The sequence below is a fragment of the Littorina saxatilis genome, linkage group LG12 (assembly GCF_037325665.1).
Source record: "Littorina saxatilis isolate snail1 linkage group LG12, US_GU_Lsax_2.0, whole genome shotgun sequence".
In the NCBI taxonomy this organism is placed as follows: domain Eukaryota; kingdom Metazoa; phylum Mollusca; class Gastropoda; order Littorinimorpha; family Littorinidae; genus Littorina; species Littorina saxatilis.
Window position 1 is genome coordinate 80,429,304 of NC_090256.1, and position 19,235 is coordinate 80,448,538.

Genomic DNA, 19,235 nt, shown 5'->3' on the forward strand with positions numbered 1-19,235 from the left:
GTGATACAATGAATCTTGACAGTGAAACTAGTGCTATAAATGACTCACCCTCCGCTGTCGCGCCTGCTCCTGTCCACGCTTTTCTTCTAGATTTGACATTTGTGCTGTCAGTTTTTCCATCACACTTTCCACCTGTACACATGCCATAAACACCCGTATCTAGCAAGTCATACTTCTCAAATGTGCTTGTGCAATTTCATTTTCTTTCTTTACATTTCTTAGCAGGTTTTTTTGTGTGTGTAGCATATTCTTGCTTCTTCTTCTTGCTTCTTTCTTGTCTGTATTTGCTGGTATTATAGCTGGTTCCAAAACACAAACACCTGCATGCACACACACACGCACGCACGCACGCACACACACACACGCAAGCATGCACGCACGCACGCACGCACACACACACACACACACACACACACACACACATTTATAATATACATAATACATGTACACATACACATATGAGTACCAACCTCTTCTTCTGACATGCCGGAAGACTTGATGAGGTCCGTACGAATCTTCTCTTTATAATCTCGCTGAAGTTTTCCCTGTTTGTTGTTGAACCGGGTCTGTAGTGCCTGCAGCTCTGTTTCCAATGCCTGGGGGTCTTTGCTCAGCTTGTTGTCATTCTTCAGTTTCTGAATATTAAAAATCAACCATTTTAAAGTTGCACTGCCGATAAATTAGAGGAAATAAGTGTTCAAATGTCTGTCAACTACAAAACACTCTAAAAGCTGTTTCAACTTCGTCAGGCTCATGGGTGAAAAAAAGCATAAAAACCAAATGTCTCCAAACCGCGAAACTTAACTGACATTGCATTATGACCATTTGCTTTCCCGGTGCTTTACTAGTGATATGGCAAACGGATGGACACCATCCCCTTAATGGCAAATGAAGGATGGTGTTCTTTCTTGGCATATTTCTTAAATGCAGACCCTATTAGTGATCATACTTCTAGCACTTCATGTGCCATTAGAGACTTCCATGGCCTAATGATACTTCTAGTACATGAGGGGTCATTTGACCAATATCTCATGCTCAGACACTTCCATATGGCCTAATGATACTTCTAGTACATAAGGGGTCATTTGACCAATATCGCACGCTCAGAAACTTTCATGATCAAGTTTTAATTGAAAAATGAAAGCTTTCACAAAATATAGCATAACTATTAGACATCATGTTCTTAAAGATTGCAGTTGGCATTGCTATGGCAAAAACTTTCTTTTCTTTTCTTTATTTGGTGTTTGACGTCGTTTTCAACCACGAAGGTTATATCGCGACGGGGAAAGGGGGGAGAGGGGATAGAGCCACTTGTCAATTGTTTCTTGTTCACAAAAGCACTAATCAAAAATTTGCTCCAGGGGCTTGCAACGTAGTACAATATATTACCTTACTGGGAGAATGCAAGTTTCCAGTACAAAGGACTTAACATTTCTTACATACTGCTTGACTAAAATCTTTACAAAAATTGACTATATTCTATACAAGAAACACTTAACAAGGGTAAAAGGAGAAACAGAATCCGTTAGTCGCCTCTTACGACATGCTGGGGAGCATCGAGTAAATTCTTCCCCCTAACCCGCGGGGGGTATGGCAAAAACTAAACACTTACATGTATTTTGAAAGCAATCATAACGTCAGACAAATAAAAAGATAATTTTCTGTCGATATCATTTAATTACCTCTTCTTCCTCTTCTTTCTCCCTGTCAATCATATGTCGCATGTCTCGCAGGTCTTGTTCCGTCTTTTTCACAAAGTTTTCACAGAAGTTTTCTGTCACCAAGCGTTTGTCTGCCTTCTTCCTCAGCAAGTACTCCAGCACTTTCAGCATCAACTGTTCAGACACAACGTTACAAGTAAAATCCATAGTAAAAAACATGCACCCACAGCTCTTTCAATTTCTTCTAAAAACATTTTTTTATTCTCAAGATTTAACATGTGCTGGCACTATAATCTCTCGAATTCTGTCCATTAAAAGTGGGGGAAGTAGCATTTGAGGCAAGAACTAGTAATTAATGATAATGGGTCGAATGATGCACAAGCCCATATTAAGTATCAGATTTACAACTTCTGTTTGTAAAGTTCTCAAGGTTTGGCCTGCACTGCAACATCAGGCACGCACAGTGTGTAAAAGGGGACTGCATATATAGCTTGCAAGCAATGAGGAGTGACTAAAGACTTACTTCTTCCCTCCTAAAACATACAAACAAACAAAAACAAACAAGCAAGTTTAGCCAGATATGTTTACGCGAGTGGGTTTTTAAAGGGTTTAAACGGTCATGCACGTAAAAACCCATTCAGCTAAGAATTTCAGCCCGTGAATGCAGCAGAAGAAGAGGTAGAAGAAAGGTCTGAAAACACAGATGCCATTCTCACTGTTTCTTTCTCTTGGTCCTGACTCCTCTCCATGGCAACAATAGCTGACAAGTCCTGTTCTGCCATCTCCACTTCCGAAGACATTCTGTAATTTGTGTAAACATGATTACAATCCGTTTTGAGATAACGTCACCCAAGCACCATCCTGTACTTACAAATATTTCATTTTTAATTATATTTCCAACTTTATAGTCCCATTGATTGAAAATTAACAAGAAAGAAGAAGAACAACAACAACAAACAAACACTAGTGTGTGCATGTGTGGTGACTACTCAATTATACATCAAGGGCACTATATATATATGTACGTTGGCAATTTAGGTGAATGTATTTATGTTTTGTATACAAATATTTGTTTGGCAGCGAAGAGGTTGAAGACAGGTGGTCCCCATGGAAAGGTGAATATAATATAGACAAAAACACTTGTTGGAGAACCCTTCCGGTGGTTCGTTGTAGGAAGGTGGTCATGTTATCGAGAGGTGCATGGTCATTTGGGCAGATTCAACTGTATAAGGGCACTAAATGCATACACAGCTACACGTAGTACTTACTTGCGTGTTTCCAGCCAGCACCATGAATACATGTAAGGACCCCCAATTTCAGACAACCCCTTTGTTAGACTTTTCTTTTCCAACTTTTTTGCTCATAACATCTGTACCTTTACCTCCATTGTAATACCCCCTCCTTTACAAGACCTCACTTTCTAGTTCTCTGTTTTTGATGTTGTTGTTTTTTTGTGTTGTTTTGTAAATATGTGACCCTCCACCACGGAATGAGTCGCATGTCATCTTTGCATGATTTTCATATTTTTACATTTTCCTAATGAGTGTTTTATGCTCTATCCAGTGGTAAAACCCGTTTTAGAAAAGAGCGAAAACTTTTCGAGTTATAAGCCTGTGACTGAGGTGACCCTCACACTTTTACCACAGTCCCCCCGGACTTCTATTAAGCCTAGCGCAGAACCGCGCAAGGTGACATGCGACTCATTTCGTGGTGGAGGGTCACATATAGTCTTCAAAAGGTGGTTTGATCCTACGCAGCATTAATTTTGACCACAAAACATTGAGATGACAGCTGCCATCTCATGTTATTTTAGAGCAAAGTACTCTTACACAATGCATTAGTCACCTGACAAGGTCATGTCACATACACCATTGATGTGTTTATAATCCACTATAGTATTAGCCCTCAATCCAATCGTTGTGCATAACAACGCTGTGTTAGCAAACATAGCATTGAGCAATTCATTCCTTATTGACGGCCCTTTGTCTTTCTGCCTTAAAACATACTCATGCCTGCATGTATACAATTACTAGCTACTCTATTTATACATTCTCTTGAGCAGTCATGCAGTGCCTGCCCAAAACAAAGCTCTCGAGTTCACGTGGAGCGTGACAATTCAGACATGTACGTCATTTGCGCAAGTGTTTGACCTTTTGTCTTTCTATGACTGATTTCTATTTTATGATTTACAGAGTGATTGCGAAAAACTCTATTTATAGATATATTTCTCTTGTGCAAAGTACCACCCCAAACTGAGCTATTGGGCAATTATGTGACCAGTTTATAAAAAGACTGATAAGTCCTTCGTACAAAACAGCTATAATTCTTACATTTCTGGACAACCATATCTGTATATTTACCGGTACTACCACTAGTGAAAATAAAATCAGACTGAAGACTTGTTATTTGAATTATGAGTTTATTCTCTAAAGCCCCCTCTTTCAATTGGAAACAGAAAAGGTGGTACAGTGAAACCCCTCTTTTAAGAGGACTGGGTGGCCGAGTGGTAACGCACTTGCGCTCGGAAGCGAGAGGTTGCGAGTTCGACCCTGGGTCAGGGCGTTAGCAATTTTCTCCCCCCTTTCCTAACCTAGGTGGTGGGTTCAAAGTGCTAGTCTTTCGGATGAGACGAAAAACCGAGGTCCCTTCGTGTACACTACATTGGGGTGTGCACGTTAAAGATCCCACGATTGACAAAAGGGTCTTTCCTGGCAAAATTGTATAGGCATAGATAAAAAAAATGTCCACCAAAATACCCGTGTGACTTGGAATAATAGGCCGTGAAAAGTAGGATATGCGCCGAAATGGCTGCGATCTGCTGGCTGATGTGAATGCGTGATGTATTGTGTAAATAAATTCCATCTCACACGGCATAAATAAATCCCTGCGCCTTGAATATGTGCGCGATATCAATTGCATAAAATAAAAATAAAAAATAAAAAAAATAAATCCCTGCGCTTTGAACTGTACCCACGGAATACGCGCGATATAAGCCTCATATTGATTGATTGATTAAGACCCCCCAATTTAAGACTTCCTCCTTTTAAGACCAGTGTTTTCTCAGACTTTCTTTTCATAACAGTCTGTCAATTTACCCCCATTTTAAGACTCCCTCCTTTTAAAGACCCAATTTTGTCAGACTTTGGAGGTCTTAACAGGGGGGTTCCACTGTATCGGTACTTAGTGAAAATAAATTCAGACAGAAGACTTGTATTTGAACTATGAGTTTATTCCTTAAAGCCCCCCCCCCCCCCCTTAAATTACCCAAGGGAGTGAGAAAAGATGGTGGTACAGAGGTACCTGCGATGAAAGGACACCCTTGGGACCAGGTAAAAGTGTCCCTACATTGTAGGTGGCCTGTCATGACAGGTATATTTTGGTCAACATAATAGAGAAATGGGCAACAGAAAGTGTCCTTTAAGGGAGGTGCCCTCAACATCTCTCTCTCTCTCTTTATCTCGCACAACCCCACGCTCTATACATGCACAGGACGGACAAGCAGACATATAAATATGCATGCGTGCCCACGTACACACACACACAAACACATTACTTTAGAGAAACACGCATATATACACTCTCTCACTCATGACACAAATCCACCCTCTATACACACACATGTGGAAGGAAATACAGGCAGACACACACTGTCACACACACACACACACTTACCCGTTAGTCTGTGACAGAACGTCAACCATTCCTCTGCAGAGGGCTTCATCCAGCTCCACTTTCCCTTCCGTTCCTTCCTCATCTGCATCCTTCACTTTCTTTCTTCGCTTGAAGCGTGAGCTCTTCTTCCTTCCAGCCTTTTTTGAGCTTGGGTCCAAGGGGACGGCTTGTATTGACTGTGAGCGGGAAAAAAAAGAAGAATATTTATCAAAACCATACGAAACCAAACCTGTCCTTACTTAACCTACACCAGAACAAAATAAGATAAAATAAAAGCGGCATGAAATATTCAGTTGATCAGTGCAAGCATGTGTACATAGTCTATAATATTACACTCGAATTGATCTATTCTTTTTCTGCTTTCTGTTTAATTTTACTGACATTATCATCTCATTCTTTGGGCACATACCATGTTTTTATCATGTTTGTCATTTACTTCTCCGCCATGAAGACTGGCACCATCTTGCGCAAAAAAGGTTGTCTGCCTAAGACTATATATGTCAAATTTAAACAAACAAATCGTTGTTTACTTCAACTTCAACGTCATAAAATCTGAAAACAAGTCAAAACACATTTTACAGACACTTTGATTCACTGAGTTTTTTCTTGCTGATACTTTGTTTCCTTCAATTAAGGCTGTACATGCATTCAGCTCATAAAATTAGGGGGGGGGGGGGGATCGAAAATGTCAAACAATACCTCCATCCCCACCCCCATATGTGTGTGTGTGTCTGTGGAGGGTGAAAAGGCAAGTGTGTGTGTGTGTGTGTGTGTGTGTGTGTGTGTGTGTGTGTGTGTGTGTGTGTGTGTGTGTGTGTGTGTGTGTGTGTGTGTGTGTGTGTGTGTGTGTGTGTGTGTGTGTGTCTGTGGAGGGTGAAAAGGCAAGAATGAATATTTGATTATAAGAGGTCATATTGCATGTGTATGTATATGTGTGCACCAATTTGTGTGAGTGAGCGTGCGTGTTCTCACTTTCTCCAGTGTGTGTATGTGCCTGAGGATATGTGTGTGTAATGAAATGCATGTTTTATCTTTTTTCATTCAAGAAAGATTAAATAAATGACGGTTCTAAGAAAGGACTGCATGTACAGTTCAAGTTCTTGAAACAAACAAAATTACAGCCAGTGCAGTAAAAAAAAAATCAAAGGATGTCTTTGCTGACCTTGAATTTCTTTTCATCTGGAACTGGGGATGCAGCAATAGCAGTATCCAGCAGCATCTCCTCCTCGTCTTGTCTCTGTAATTAATTAAATACATGTGTAATACAGCAACAAAAATACCATACAAAATTACAGTGTAAATTATAGGAGTTATGGTTCCCTGACAGTAATACTTACTAATAAATGTAGGCCTACTGCAAATACTGTATACAATTTGTAGTAAATGTGGTTTTTTTGGTTGTTGCTTTACACATACACAGGATCCATAGGCATGCAATGTGTCGTTACTTTAAAAAAATATATATTTAAAGAGATGGGGTGGGGGATGCCAAGGGAGAGAACTTTGAAGCGGAAACATTGTCGAAATTTGACTCGGCTACAAACCTTCTTTTTTGCCCATGAGGCTAGAAACGGCCGGACACAAAGTGTAGTTAATGCTGCACCAACGATCAGTCCAAGAATGAAAGCTCCAGCGATCCATGCTTTGTCGATAGTAAATTCATCACTGTCGAGGTAGACAGTGATTGGAAGGCAAAAATCATAAGAAGCATAACTTAATCTCAGACTAGTGCAGTTAACCGACATTTTCTTGGTCTTCAGTCACTTTGTGCAAGTCAAAACGGCCACTTCGATGACAAGAAAAGGGCTGTAAAGATGTTCTGTTGCGTTTTCTGGTACAAAGAGCCTAGCTTGCTTCTCCTTGCTCGCACATGCTGACCGCCATATTTGTTTTGATAAATAACCTGTGCATGCCTTCGGTATCTAGGCGGAGGACCAATCAAAAGGGCCGTAACATCGCGACCCCATGCGGCGCGGGGTAGACAAGGAAAGCAGACGAGTTGGCATTGAGTTGACGAACAAATTGCCTTTTTGTTTTTCGATTATTCAAGTTGCATGCAACAAAATGCGTGGCTGAGAGAGGTACGTTATTTTCTATGAGTTGTCTTCATTTTGTTGTAGTGTTTAGGCTATAAAAGGACCTGATCTTACTACATTTTGACATTTTTTGTTCGCGTATAATTATAAATGAACTTCATTCATGATCCTCTGTATACATGCAGGTGGACTAAATGATATATGCCACGATACGCGTTCAATAATAACACGTTGCTTTTTGCCCCAGGCGCAGTTGTTTTACAGAGGTTATCCTGACCAGCTAGTTTATTGATAATATTTACTACTTTCGGTGAGAGGAACATATGCCATGTTTGTCTTAACTTGAGTTCAGCAGTGTGGGACGATAATAGTTCTAAATATAATAGGTTCCTGGTTTTATAGACGTAAGCAGACTTGGAACATATATACCATGAAGTGTGTTAATATGATGTGTGGTCGACAGTTGTCAGACAAGTTTAAAATTACGCTGCATATTGATTCGATCAGTCCCGATACAATTTGGAAATTTAAGCTGAAGAGTACAAAAAACCTAATTAATTGGCTTCTGAAAGTGAATGGAAGATCGTGGGGACACTCTGCAGCTCCGATCCATCATTAATTTAAAATTTAATTTGATTTAAAACTCAATTGAGATCGTCCTAGGACGTACGCAGCGCACAAAATATGAACAATGATATTTCAAATCATTAGTTGAAAACATAGCAGGCATATATATAGTGCTTTTGTTTATGTTCATGTTTTCAGTTTCAACTAGAAGAGACTGAGCTTTTCTGACGAGAGAGTGCAGCACCGTACAGCTGCAGGGCCAGCAGACAAGCAGCAATGGCATCTGTAGGCCATGGAGTACAGGGCCTTATCCTGAAGTTGTTTATCTTGATATCCGCCCTCCATTTCGGATCCACCCAAACAACGGCAGTGTGCATATTTTATGAAAATCAGACAATCTCTGCTAGTCAGCCCTACACTCTGCTGGAGGTGTGTGAAATCAGGGTCTGGTTGACTGCGAAGGGGAGGGGGGGGGGGGGGGGGTGTTAGAAGAGATAGGAGGAATTGGAATGGATGCATGGGTTTGCGTACTGTTTCATTTCTATTTTCATTTTTTGATTTTTTTCCTACTATCTGTTTACATATTAAATGAACGTTTTCCAGGAGTTTGAACACATTTTGACAACATTGTGTAGCTTTAAAGATCTTGGCTGATTGTTGTCACAGGTAGTTTGTATTATATGTGTAGTTTTAGTGATTTGCTTATTTAATTGAAACAGGCACCGCAGTCATAAACTGATAAAGACTTTGAATTATTAAGAGAGAAGAAAAAGTTTGCCAAGTTACTGCAGTACAGTGTAGCTTCAGATGGATTCATTCTCTCTCTCTCTCTCTCTCTCTCTCTCTCTCTCTCTCTCTCTCTCTCTCTCTCTCTCTCTGTCTCTGTCTCTCTGTCTCTCTCTCTCAAACCAGTGACTGTTTAGATGTGTGATGATTTTTGCAATGTCTTGCTTGTTTGATTGTTTTCCTTAAAATGCAATGTATGGCTTAGAGCATGATGTTGAGAAAGTGCAAGCTGCTCTATACCACTTAATTCACATCAATTAACTCACAATCTACCTCAATGCAATGCATTTTGTGTACATGGTATATGTATAATGTGTTTTCACTTTAGTTATCTGTTAAAATGTAGAATTTTATTTTTATTTTTTATTTTTTTTTATCTTGTATATTTACTTCAATGTTGTAGTTAGTCCCTCTTTAGGGCGAGGGCTGGATGTAAAAAAGCAGACCACTGCTTAATCTACTACAGTGGAACCCCTCTCTAAGAGCCCCCTCTCTAAGGACTACCCCGCCACAACGACCCTTTTTTTTTTAACCGATGTGTTTCCTTATATAGTTGTCACCAGTGTAGCGACCACCCCGCTCTAACGTCTAAGGACCGACCTAACAGCTTGTGCAACGACTTTGTCAGACAAAGCCAAGACTCTCAGTCAGCGTAACGCATCACTGACAAACCGGTTATAACCAGTTATAACCGTCTCGCGTAAGCAAAGGCACTAAACCGCTGAGAGGTGTGATGGTTGGGTGGGCTGAGTAAACATCACAAACCAATCATCGAGATCAAAGGCAGGTCCATTGTGATAGCTGGGTGGCCTTGTTTATAGACACCTTCTTCCCAGGGGTCATTGACCCAGTTTTAGCTACGAGAGGTGGTTCCCCTTTCATATCTGAGAGAGGAAACACTTCCTGCACCCGGGTCAGTGACCGAGTTTAACCTATGGGGAGTTTAGCCATAGGGTCAGTGACCGAGTTTAACCTATGGGGAGTTTAACCTATGGCGCGGTCTCTTTGATGTCTTGAGAGGAAACTTGGCCAGGGTACTGAGATCTGAGGGTAGTACATGCACCAGAACTGGTGGACACCATGACAATGTCAAACATGAAATCGAAGCAGTTTGCTTGAGGAAATGGTCATCAGCAACTCACACTCCTCTGTTTTCTTTTTTTAAGAAAATCTGAGGTGACTTTCTTTGTGGCCCCCTGACCCCGCCCCCTCCCTCTGTAAGGACCCCCCTCCATAAGGACCGATTTTTGTCAACATTTTCAAGGTCGCTAGAGAGGGGTTCCACTGTACCCTCGTTAAATAAAGAATTATCATTGTCATTGTCTCTCTCTCTCTGTCTCTGTCTCTCTCTCTCTCTCTCTCTCTCTCTCTCTCTAGGGGCGGGGACGTAGCTTAGTTGGTAGCGCGCTGGCTTTGTAGCCAGTTGGTCACTATCAGCGTGGGTTCGATCCCCACGTTCGGCGAGAGATTTATTTCTCGGAGTCAACTTTGTGCAGACTCTCTTCGGTGTCCGAACACCCCCGTGTGCACACATGCGCACGAAAAAGATCCCACGTTCACAGCGAAAGTCTCAGGGCTTGGAAAACACGAAGACACGCATGCATCATCTCTCGTCTCTGATTATCATGATCGTATTTCGATACTTTGACGAGACAAACCCAATGCTGGTGTGTCGAAGAAGACAGCCACAGCGGGCTTGTTCGAATCAAAGTATCACACCATATCTTCAGCGTATTACCAATACCTGTCCCAATATAGACCAGTTGGTCTAAGAGGATGTTAAAACCCTAATAGTCTCTCTCTCTCTCTCTCTCTCTCTCTCTCTCTCTCTCTCTCTCTCTCTCTCTCTCTCTCTCTCTCTCTCTCTCTCTCTCTCTCTCTCTCTCTCTCTCTCTCTCTCTCATGAATTGAAATACCAATTAGATATTAAACTTAATGTATACATTCTTTTTACGTTTTATCTTAAACATATTACTTATTATCAAAGTTATTTTTTGTTAAGGTTAGGGCTAAAAGGGTTTGAACAAAAGCGCACCTTTTACACTATTAAACTTGAAAAAAACAGATCTCTTGCTCTCGCTTTATCTCTCACCCTTTCTCTCTCGCTTTCACTTGCATGTATGCATCGAATGCATGTGTGTCTGCACATGTGTATATGTGGGTGTGAATGTTCTCAAACTCAGAGTTCTGACATGTTTGTGTAATGCAGACAACAGTGGTACTGAACAGTGGCGCAGTGTCTGGATCAGGTCTGGGTACAACAGTGTCAGCTGCTGACATCACCTACATCAGCTTTAAAAGCAGACTGTACACCCCGAATCCACCTGTTGTTACCATTGAACGAACTGTGGAGGTGAGGTATTAGCCAGGAAAGTTGTGCAAATCTGATTCACTCTTACAAGAGTTCATTTGTTTCTTGAGCCAGTCAAGACAGATTCATTCTCCAGGGTTTATGTTTGGCTCACACAACTGTGTTGGCCTAATTTACTAAAGCTTACAGAATTGTTAAGGAAAGGCCTGGGTTTCTTGAACCAGTCCAGAGAGATTCATTCTCCAGGGTTTATGTTTGGCTCACACAACTGTGTTGGCCTAATTTACTAAAGCTTACAGAATTGTTAAGAAAAGGCCTGGGTTTCTTGAACCAGTCCAGAGAGATTCATTCTCCAGGGTTTATGTTTGGCTCACACAACTGTGTTGGCCTAATTTACTAAAGCTTACAGAATTGTTAAGAAAAGAGGGTTTCTTGAACCAGTCCAGACATATTCATTCTCCAGGGTTTATGTTTGGCTCACACAACTGTGTTGGCCTAATTTACTAAAGCTTACAGAATTGTTAAGGAAAGGCCTGGGTTTCTTGAACTATAGTCCAGAGAGATTCATTCTCCAGGGTTTATGTTTGGCTCACACAACTGTGTTGGCCTAATTTACTAAAGCTTACAGAATTGTTAAGGAAAGAGGGTTTCTTGAACCAGTCCAGACATATTCATTCTCCAGGGTTTTTATCTGGCTCCTACATGCAACTTCATTGATCTGATTCACTCGAGTTTTATAAGATATTGAAATTATAAATGGGGTAAGATAGAGCTGCTGAGGCAAGACTCAAATGAATGAACTTTGAAGGTGATGTATTAAAACATTGTGAAAGAGAAAGGTAACTGTTCAGGTTAGATGTCATACTGAGAACTGTATGTTTCAGGTAGAATAAAGCAATTGCTGAGTAAAGTGTTATAGAAAAAAGGTACGGTTTCATGGAAAGAATCACAAAGTGCCGAAGGATATGGCGTGGATGTTAGCTCTTCAAGAAAAATGTGTCTACCATATTTAAAATGCCGCAAAAAGGGCCATTGTCTAACAGGAATCAGTGAGGCCAGTTTCCATGGCAGACCTAGCTATAGCCACGGTGCTAAACTACAATTCTTGAACCCCAACATTGGACTTACACAACATACACCATGCTATTTTGTACCATTTCAGTTTTGCGTCAGTTAGATAATGCTGACTTAAATTTGATGACTAAATCTTCTAATTTTACACACGGAGCCAACAACAGGAGAATATGATTTTCTTCTTTTCTGCATAAATATCCAAAATAACATGGGTTACATAGATATTGCAGACGTCCACCACAGAAAAACAAAAGCTTACTCAGACCTCTCACAGCAAAAAAAATCATGACCTATTAAACTTAAGTCTATATACATATTTTCAGATGTACAACTCCGTAGCCAGTCCGCCAAAGATTCAGCTGACCACTAATCTGGCTCACCTGTCCACGTCCGGAGCAGCCACACTGGGCAACGTAACCTTTGACGAAGATATCAGCCCAGGTCTGCAAGCCGACTGGACACCTGCACTGGTCTCCAGCGGTAGTGTGACAGGCCGGCAGTATCTGTACTATCAGCCAGGCACTGCACTGAGTGAGTTTCATGTTAAAATTGCAGTTATTTTATTTCGTTTTTTTTACATTTAGTCCATTTATTCTCAATAAACACAGGAAAGATCCTATTCAAACTTTACATCTATTCTTCCAGATGGTATCCCCAGTTGTTTCTTACTTAATTACATGTAATTTTTTAAAGTTTACATATGTATATAAATATCTTCATGACATCATATCTCGCTTTCAAAAGTTTTAATCAAAATTGTACTTGCAAACAAAATTGCAAAACAGGACACCAAAGCGGTTCCATAGCATTATTAATTAATCACATTGATATGTTTGAATTGATATTAAAGCCACCATCCGCCTCATGTAAACCATCTGTTTCTGATCACTGAGCTGAGCTCGCCGAGCCTTTTCATACAATACAAACATAATTCCATTTGAACTCTCACTGAAAGGGAACTTCTTTCATTGAGAGTGAGAAATTTTCAAAGAATTTTTTTGTGCAGTTAGAAAGGAAGTAGTCAAATCGGCTCTAGACCTAACTTTTAAAATCCAAATAAGAAATTGACAGCTTGTTACATAAACATTGTTAAAACACCAAAGAATTCTTTTATCATCAAAACAAAGTCAGGCCAGTTTTAAGTTTTAAAAGTAGGAAAGGATGTATGTCAAGCATTAACCTGTTGAATGAGTCAACTGGTGTGTGCAACTTACATATCTTTTGAATTGATGACGGGGGAATGGGCTACCAAAAACGATACAACTTTGCCATTTTTTAAATGCTGGTCGACTGAGATTTCAACCATTTGATATTGTTTGTTGCTGCGCCGTGTAGATTGAGTATTGCGCGCATACTAACGTACTTCCGCGACAGGGCGACTATCACATCAAATGTGCTGCATGTTACCATTGCAAAGCAGACTACAGTTTCTTTAAAGATGCCGCCACTCCGTCTGTTTTGTGTCGCTATCAGTCATTTGATTGAGGGCACTATGAGCCCCCTTGTTATAACGTTGTGCTGGAATTATATTTTCGATTCAGAGGTGCACAATAACATGCTTTTGCAGATATAGAGTAGGATTGCAAGCACAAACGACTAAATTGATAATGTTTGAAAAAGTGGGTCACATGGGGCCCCGATGGCTCAAGGGTTGAATAAACCACGAGAACTGGTGTGTGGTTTACGCATGCTAAATAGCAATTCAAGTGATCTGTAAGTGTCATTTACTGTTGTTGAATGCTATTGTGAGTGACTCCCATAAGGTTAGTATTGCTGTTTTTTGTGAAAGATGTCATCATTCTGTAAATCTCCTGTGAGGCGGAGTGGGGCTTTAAGCTCAAACATTATGTCTGCTGTGTGCATGACGGGTTTCGATCAGCCAGGGCTCTGAGTCACGGTGAAGACTAAGTTTTAGTTTAGTGTTATTGTTCAGGCTGACAGGTTGAATTGACTTCGTATTTTGTTATCGCTTTATCATTATGTGACTTACTGTTTTCTGTTACCTCCATCAATTTTGAATAAGAATAAAACATGACATATTTTGTGATTATCTTTGATAATGTGACTTAATTTGTTTGTGCTTTTCCAGTCCTAGGTGATAATAGCCCAGTTTACACATGCACAGATTTTCAATAGTGATATTGTGCATGTGTTTTCAGACCGAGGTGATAACAGCTCAGTTCAGTTTTATGCTGAACCTGCTGGTAAAGCTGGTGAAGATCTTTCCAATGGCATCACAGAATACATCGCCTACCTTTCCTTTTTTGAGGTCAGTATACAACGTTCCAATCAAATGCAATACAATAGATCACTTTATCATCTCAAAGAGAAAATTAATGCAGTGTACACGCATGTGGCTGATTGCAGAAAATAACCATTTCATACAAGTGACATAATATTTTACTTTTTTTATGATAGTATCACCCATCCAAAAATCTGAGGAAAAATGGAAGGAGTCTAAAAAAAAAAGGAGGAAGATTTACTCATTTTATGAAAAGAAAATCTCAAAAAGCAGGGTTTTAAAACTGGGTAAGTCTTGAATTGGAGAGTCTTGAAAGTGAGGTTCCATGCAGTGTAGTAACATTCTTCTTCTTCTTCTTCTTCTTCGTTCATGGGCTTAGACTCCCACGTTCACTCATGTTTTCAGCACGAGTGGAATTTTACGTGTATGACCGTTTTCACCCCACCATTCAGGCAGCATACGCTGATTTCGAAGGAGGCATGCTGGGTTTGTGCGTGTTTCTATAACCCACCGAACTCTGACATGGATTACAGGATCTTTTCCGTGCGCACTTGGTCTTGTGCTTGCGTGTACACACGAAAGGGGTTAAGTCACTAGCAGGTCTGCACATAAGTTGACCTGGGAGATCGGAAAAATCTCCACTCTTAACCCACCAGGCGGCAGCGACCGGGATTTGAAATCACGACCTCCCGATTAGGAGGCCGACGTCTTACCACCACGCCACTGCACCCGTCGAAGTAACATTCAAAATGCTTTCATAATTCTATCACTTCTGTAAATCAAAATCATCAATTTTGTGTTCTCGCTGCTGCTAGTCATTGCTTGTTTGGTTGGGTTGCTTCTTTGTGTGTGTGTGTGTGCATGTGTACGCTCTTGTGTGCGTGCGCCCTTGTGTGTGAGGCACACATGTTTGTGTTTGTACACGATTGGTGTGTGTGTGTGGGTGTGTTTTGTTTTATATATATATATATGATTATTGTGTGTGATTTGTGTGTATCTTTCTTTTTGATATATAATGAGTCACATTTTGCCTCTTTAACTATATCCTTGTGTTGTGGATTGCACCATCCATCTCTCTGATCAAGCTTCCAGCGATAGTTAGATATTAGTGGGCAGTGTGATTATTTATGAACGAGTCTGGGTCGGATTTGATGTATCATATGAATATTGTGTAAACTTTTGATCTGAACACTGATAGGACAGTTAATACTTTCAAGTGGTTTATGTTTGCAGTCTACCGGTGGAACAACGTTTGGTCCTTTAAGTTTGCCTATTTGTCTGGATACTACCATAGTGTACACCACCAGTGTGAGTATTATTGGTTTTAACTTTTTCAAGTTCATTTACACTGAATTTAAAGAAAAATAGGAACAATTTGCAAAGATGTTGATTTTTTGCAGAAAAAGCATATTTATTAAATATAACAGAAAGAAAAGAGTATGTCTGAGTTTTTATGGTTTGTCAGGCCGGTTAAAAGTGTGTGTGCATCTGTGTTTGCTCTGTTCTGTCATACACTATACATACTTATCTCCACAATATGCCAACAATCATGATGTAGTTGCTGAATCAAGAAGTTGTTAAAAGAACACCAGTGTTTATTACTCATGTCCGTCACTAATTTAATTTGTTTCAGATTTTCTACCAACATGGCTTCACCGCGCTAACATTCTTCTGTGCAATGTTGATTGGCTTTCTCTTGGTTGCCCTTGTCGCGTTCCTTTTCTTCTGCGTTTACCGTCAACGCAATAATTCTACTGTTTCACCTTCTAGATATGATGTGAGTTGTAGCTGACTTATCACTCTTGTATAATACAGGGTTTCATTTACTAGTGCGCCCTGCGCCATTGGCGCATTAAATCTGAAAATGTCCCATCACAATTTCCTTCAGTGCGTCAAAGGGCGCATTGAGATAACGTACCACTGTGCCACCAAATGTACACTTTACATCGGATTATACACACACACACACACGCACAGACACACACACACACACACACACACACACACACACACACACCCCCCCCCCCCCCCCCCCCCCACTCTATAGCGGCTAATTCTCAGATGCACGATTTTGCATCTTTGGTCAAAACGCGTACAAGCCTCTGGCGCTTACGGTAATTCTTGCCTACGACTATGTCCCATCGGAATTTGGTTGAGAGGGACAAAAGTCCCATTGCCCTTTTCTCCCAGGTGAAATCCTGATAATGGACCAGTGGTTTGGGAAATATCAGGACATATCAGGACTATCCAAGTTGTACTTGGTGTATTCATCTTCAGTTCTCTGAGTTGTGAGTTCAAGTGTTTCTGTATGAAAATAAGCTGTTATATTAGTGGATTATGAACGCATTTGTGCAGCACTGATGTAAATCAAAACATGAAAACAAAGTTAGTTTATTGGAAAGTTTAATTACAAATGAAATAAAATATTTACTAGTTAGTTGATTTTGTGGTCTTTGTAGAGGGGGGGACATACAGTGGAACCCCTTTTAAGATTCCCTCATTTAAAACTTCCCCTTATTAATCAATCAATAGGAGGCTTATATCGCGCATATTCCGTGGGTACAGTTCTAGGCGCTCTGCAATGATGCCGTGTGAGATGAAATTTAATACGGCCAGTAGATTGCAGCCATTTCGGCGCATATTTACCTTTCACGGCCTATTCTTCCCAGTCACACGGGTATAGGTAGACAATTATTAACTGTGCCCAGCAATTTTGCCAGGAAAGACCCTTTTGTCAATCGTGGGATCTTTAACGTGCACACCCCAATGTAGTGTACACGGGGGGTGTTCGGACACCGAAGACCTTGGTGTTTCAGCTTTTTTATATTCATAACAACAATCAACTTTATCCCCAATTCAAGACTAATTCCTCCTTGATTTTCTCAGACTGTTGGAGGTCTTTAATAGGGGGGTTCCAATGAACAAATAATAAAGCAGACTTGTGGCTTTGAAAAAGTTTTCAAGCGCACAGGTAGGTTGAATGTTACAGTTGTGTGTGTGATTTGCAAAGTAAGGGTTTTATTTACAAGGAAAAGAGTGTTAAAATACACCTATAATTGATTAACTGATTGCTTGTAATATCTGGTTGATAGATTGATTGACTGATCAATAAGTTCTTGGTTCAGCTACAGCATAAGTAAAATGTATTGATGGGTTGATTCTTACTTAACTGAGACATGTTCGTAATGAAATTCAGGTTCTGTATGTTTTCTCAACATGAAAGAGGAATCTTTTCATTCACCAGAATGTCCCGTGCTAATCAAAACTGTTCTCTTCACCAGGAGAATCGCATGAAGGAGAAGGGAAAGAAGATTGTCATGGACCCTAAGGCAGCTCTTCGGAAGGGTCTGAATATCATCAAAGACTACAGGTGCGTTCATGGATCTCACCTGGTGCAAGGGCACGTCAGACCTGAAGGTCTCCAACAGAAAGTTTAATATCATTTTTTGTGGAGAAAGTACTTAAAGCAGCTGCCAAAGTTTGAGACCTGATGCATGCTGGTGCTTCAAAAATAAAGTGAAAACACATAATTTATACTTTTGTAAATTGTAAGCAGAGAACTGATAAGCATGTAGAATATCAGTGTTTAGGGATCAAAGTGCAGCTTTGGTTACACATGTAATTATGATGCATGTATTATAGGCTAATGTTTTCGTGCCGATTTATTATTTTAATTTAATTTTGTGTATTGCCGCCAGTAAACAAAGTTCCCGTTGTTGTTTTCAGCATAATGGGTTGGAACGAGAGCATTGTCCTGGTTCTGTCTCTCAAGGACAAACTGCACATGTTCAGGGAAATTGACAAGTAAGTTGAATTTCTGTGTAAGTGTTTCATACAGGTATGTCGTTTTTCCCCTTGTAACTTAATACTGCTGTACATTTTACAATGCAAGTTTGCTTTGAACTGAAGCAAAACTTGACTAGATGTTCTGGTAGAACAATTAATGTGATGTTCTCTTTTTCTTTCATCCTTTTTTCATTATGTCTGTTTGTCTGTCTGTCTGTCTGTCTGTCTGTCTCTCTCAGCCTCTCTTTTTCTCCCCTTTCTCCCTTCCTTTCTCCTTCCCTCTTTATTTTCATCTGTGCTCTTTCCTGGAGTTCTTTTGATGTTACCTTTGGATTGAGGTCAGCTCAAACACCTCAAAATGGTCCTACTCTCACAAAGCACCAATACATACCTGTAAATAATGGTCATGTGAAAGTGCCAGTAGGGCCTAGACGTATTGTGGAGCATTTTTCTTTTTTTCGTGCAGTGATTGTATGTTTTTGTGTGTGCCTGTTTTCTTATGTTGGTGGTGCTGTTGGTGTGTTGTATTTAAAAAGAATTAAAAACATGTTAAAACAATTTTCCACATAGCTTGGACGTGCTGGCGACAACCCACGTAGACACAGACCTGGAGAAGGAACAGAACGAGGCCGCCATTCAGACCAGCATGCTGCTACTGGGCGGCCTGAGACACAACGGTGACATCAGCAAGTCAGTGGAGGACAAGGCTGTGGGCAACTTCAACAACAACCAGAAGGAACTCGACAAGAAACTGGACGCTGAGTACAAGAAGGAGCTGGAGGTTGTCTTCACTGACCTCAGCGCCAAGAACAAGGCGAGTTTTGTTGTTGTTATTTATGGTGATGTGGGAAGATGTCCCCCCCCCCCCCCCCTCACCCTCCTCTCAATTTGTTTTGTTTTTGTTTCCGATGACAATGCCCAGAGAAAAAGAGTGGATAGGTTGGTTAATTTTTTATTCTTTTTGGTATTGAAGTTTGTTATTAATTTTACACAGACGCATTTGCTTTTCATTAGCCGAAAATTGTGCGAGCTGTGTCCCCTTGATGTCCAAGAAGAGTAACTTTCCTTGTAAATCCTCCAAAATCAAGTTTTGTCATTTG

General features: G+C 40.4%; 2 protein-coding genes across 2 annotated transcripts in view; one reads left to right on the forward strand and one right to left on the reverse strand.

Annotated features, from left to right (window-relative positions):
* Positions 1–7,212, reverse strand: part of LOC138982890 (trichohyalin-like) — a 29,735-nt gene extending 22,523 nt beyond the window's left edge. Inside the window, exons 1-7 of the mRNA XM_070356286.1 lie at positions 6,878–7,212; positions 6,496–6,570; positions 5,334–5,509; positions 2,378–2,462; positions 1,683–1,835; positions 471–635; positions 49–132 (exon numbers count right to left, since the gene is read on the reverse strand). Of these exons, the coding sequence (XP_070212387.1) occupies positions 49–132; positions 471–635; positions 1,683–1,835; positions 2,378–2,462; positions 5,334–5,509; positions 6,496–6,570; positions 6,878–7,078 (939 nt within the window). The 5' untranslated portion in view covers positions 7,079–7,212. The remainder of the gene's footprint in view (positions 1–48; positions 133–470; positions 636–1,682; positions 1,836–2,377; positions 2,463–5,333; positions 5,510–6,495; positions 6,571–6,877) is intronic.
* Positions 7,213–7,318: 106 nt separating this feature from the next.
* LOC138982891 (limbin-like) overlaps positions 7,319–19,235 on the forward strand; it is a 46,772-nt gene continuing 34,855 nt past the window's right edge. The window contains exons 1-10 of the mRNA XM_070356288.1: positions 7,319–7,414; positions 8,135–8,365; positions 10,932–11,075; positions 12,431–12,638; positions 14,267–14,376; positions 15,583–15,657; positions 15,983–16,126; positions 17,631–17,719; positions 18,076–18,153; positions 18,706–18,949. Of these exons, the coding sequence (XP_070212389.1) occupies positions 8,213–8,365; positions 10,932–11,075; positions 12,431–12,638; positions 14,267–14,376; positions 15,583–15,657; positions 15,983–16,126; positions 17,631–17,719; positions 18,076–18,153; positions 18,706–18,949 (1,245 nt within the window). The 5' untranslated portion in view covers positions 7,319–7,414; positions 8,135–8,212. The remainder of the gene's footprint in view (positions 7,415–8,134; positions 8,366–10,931; positions 11,076–12,430; positions 12,639–14,266; positions 14,377–15,582; positions 15,658–15,982; positions 16,127–17,630; positions 17,720–18,075; positions 18,154–18,705; positions 18,950–19,235) is intronic.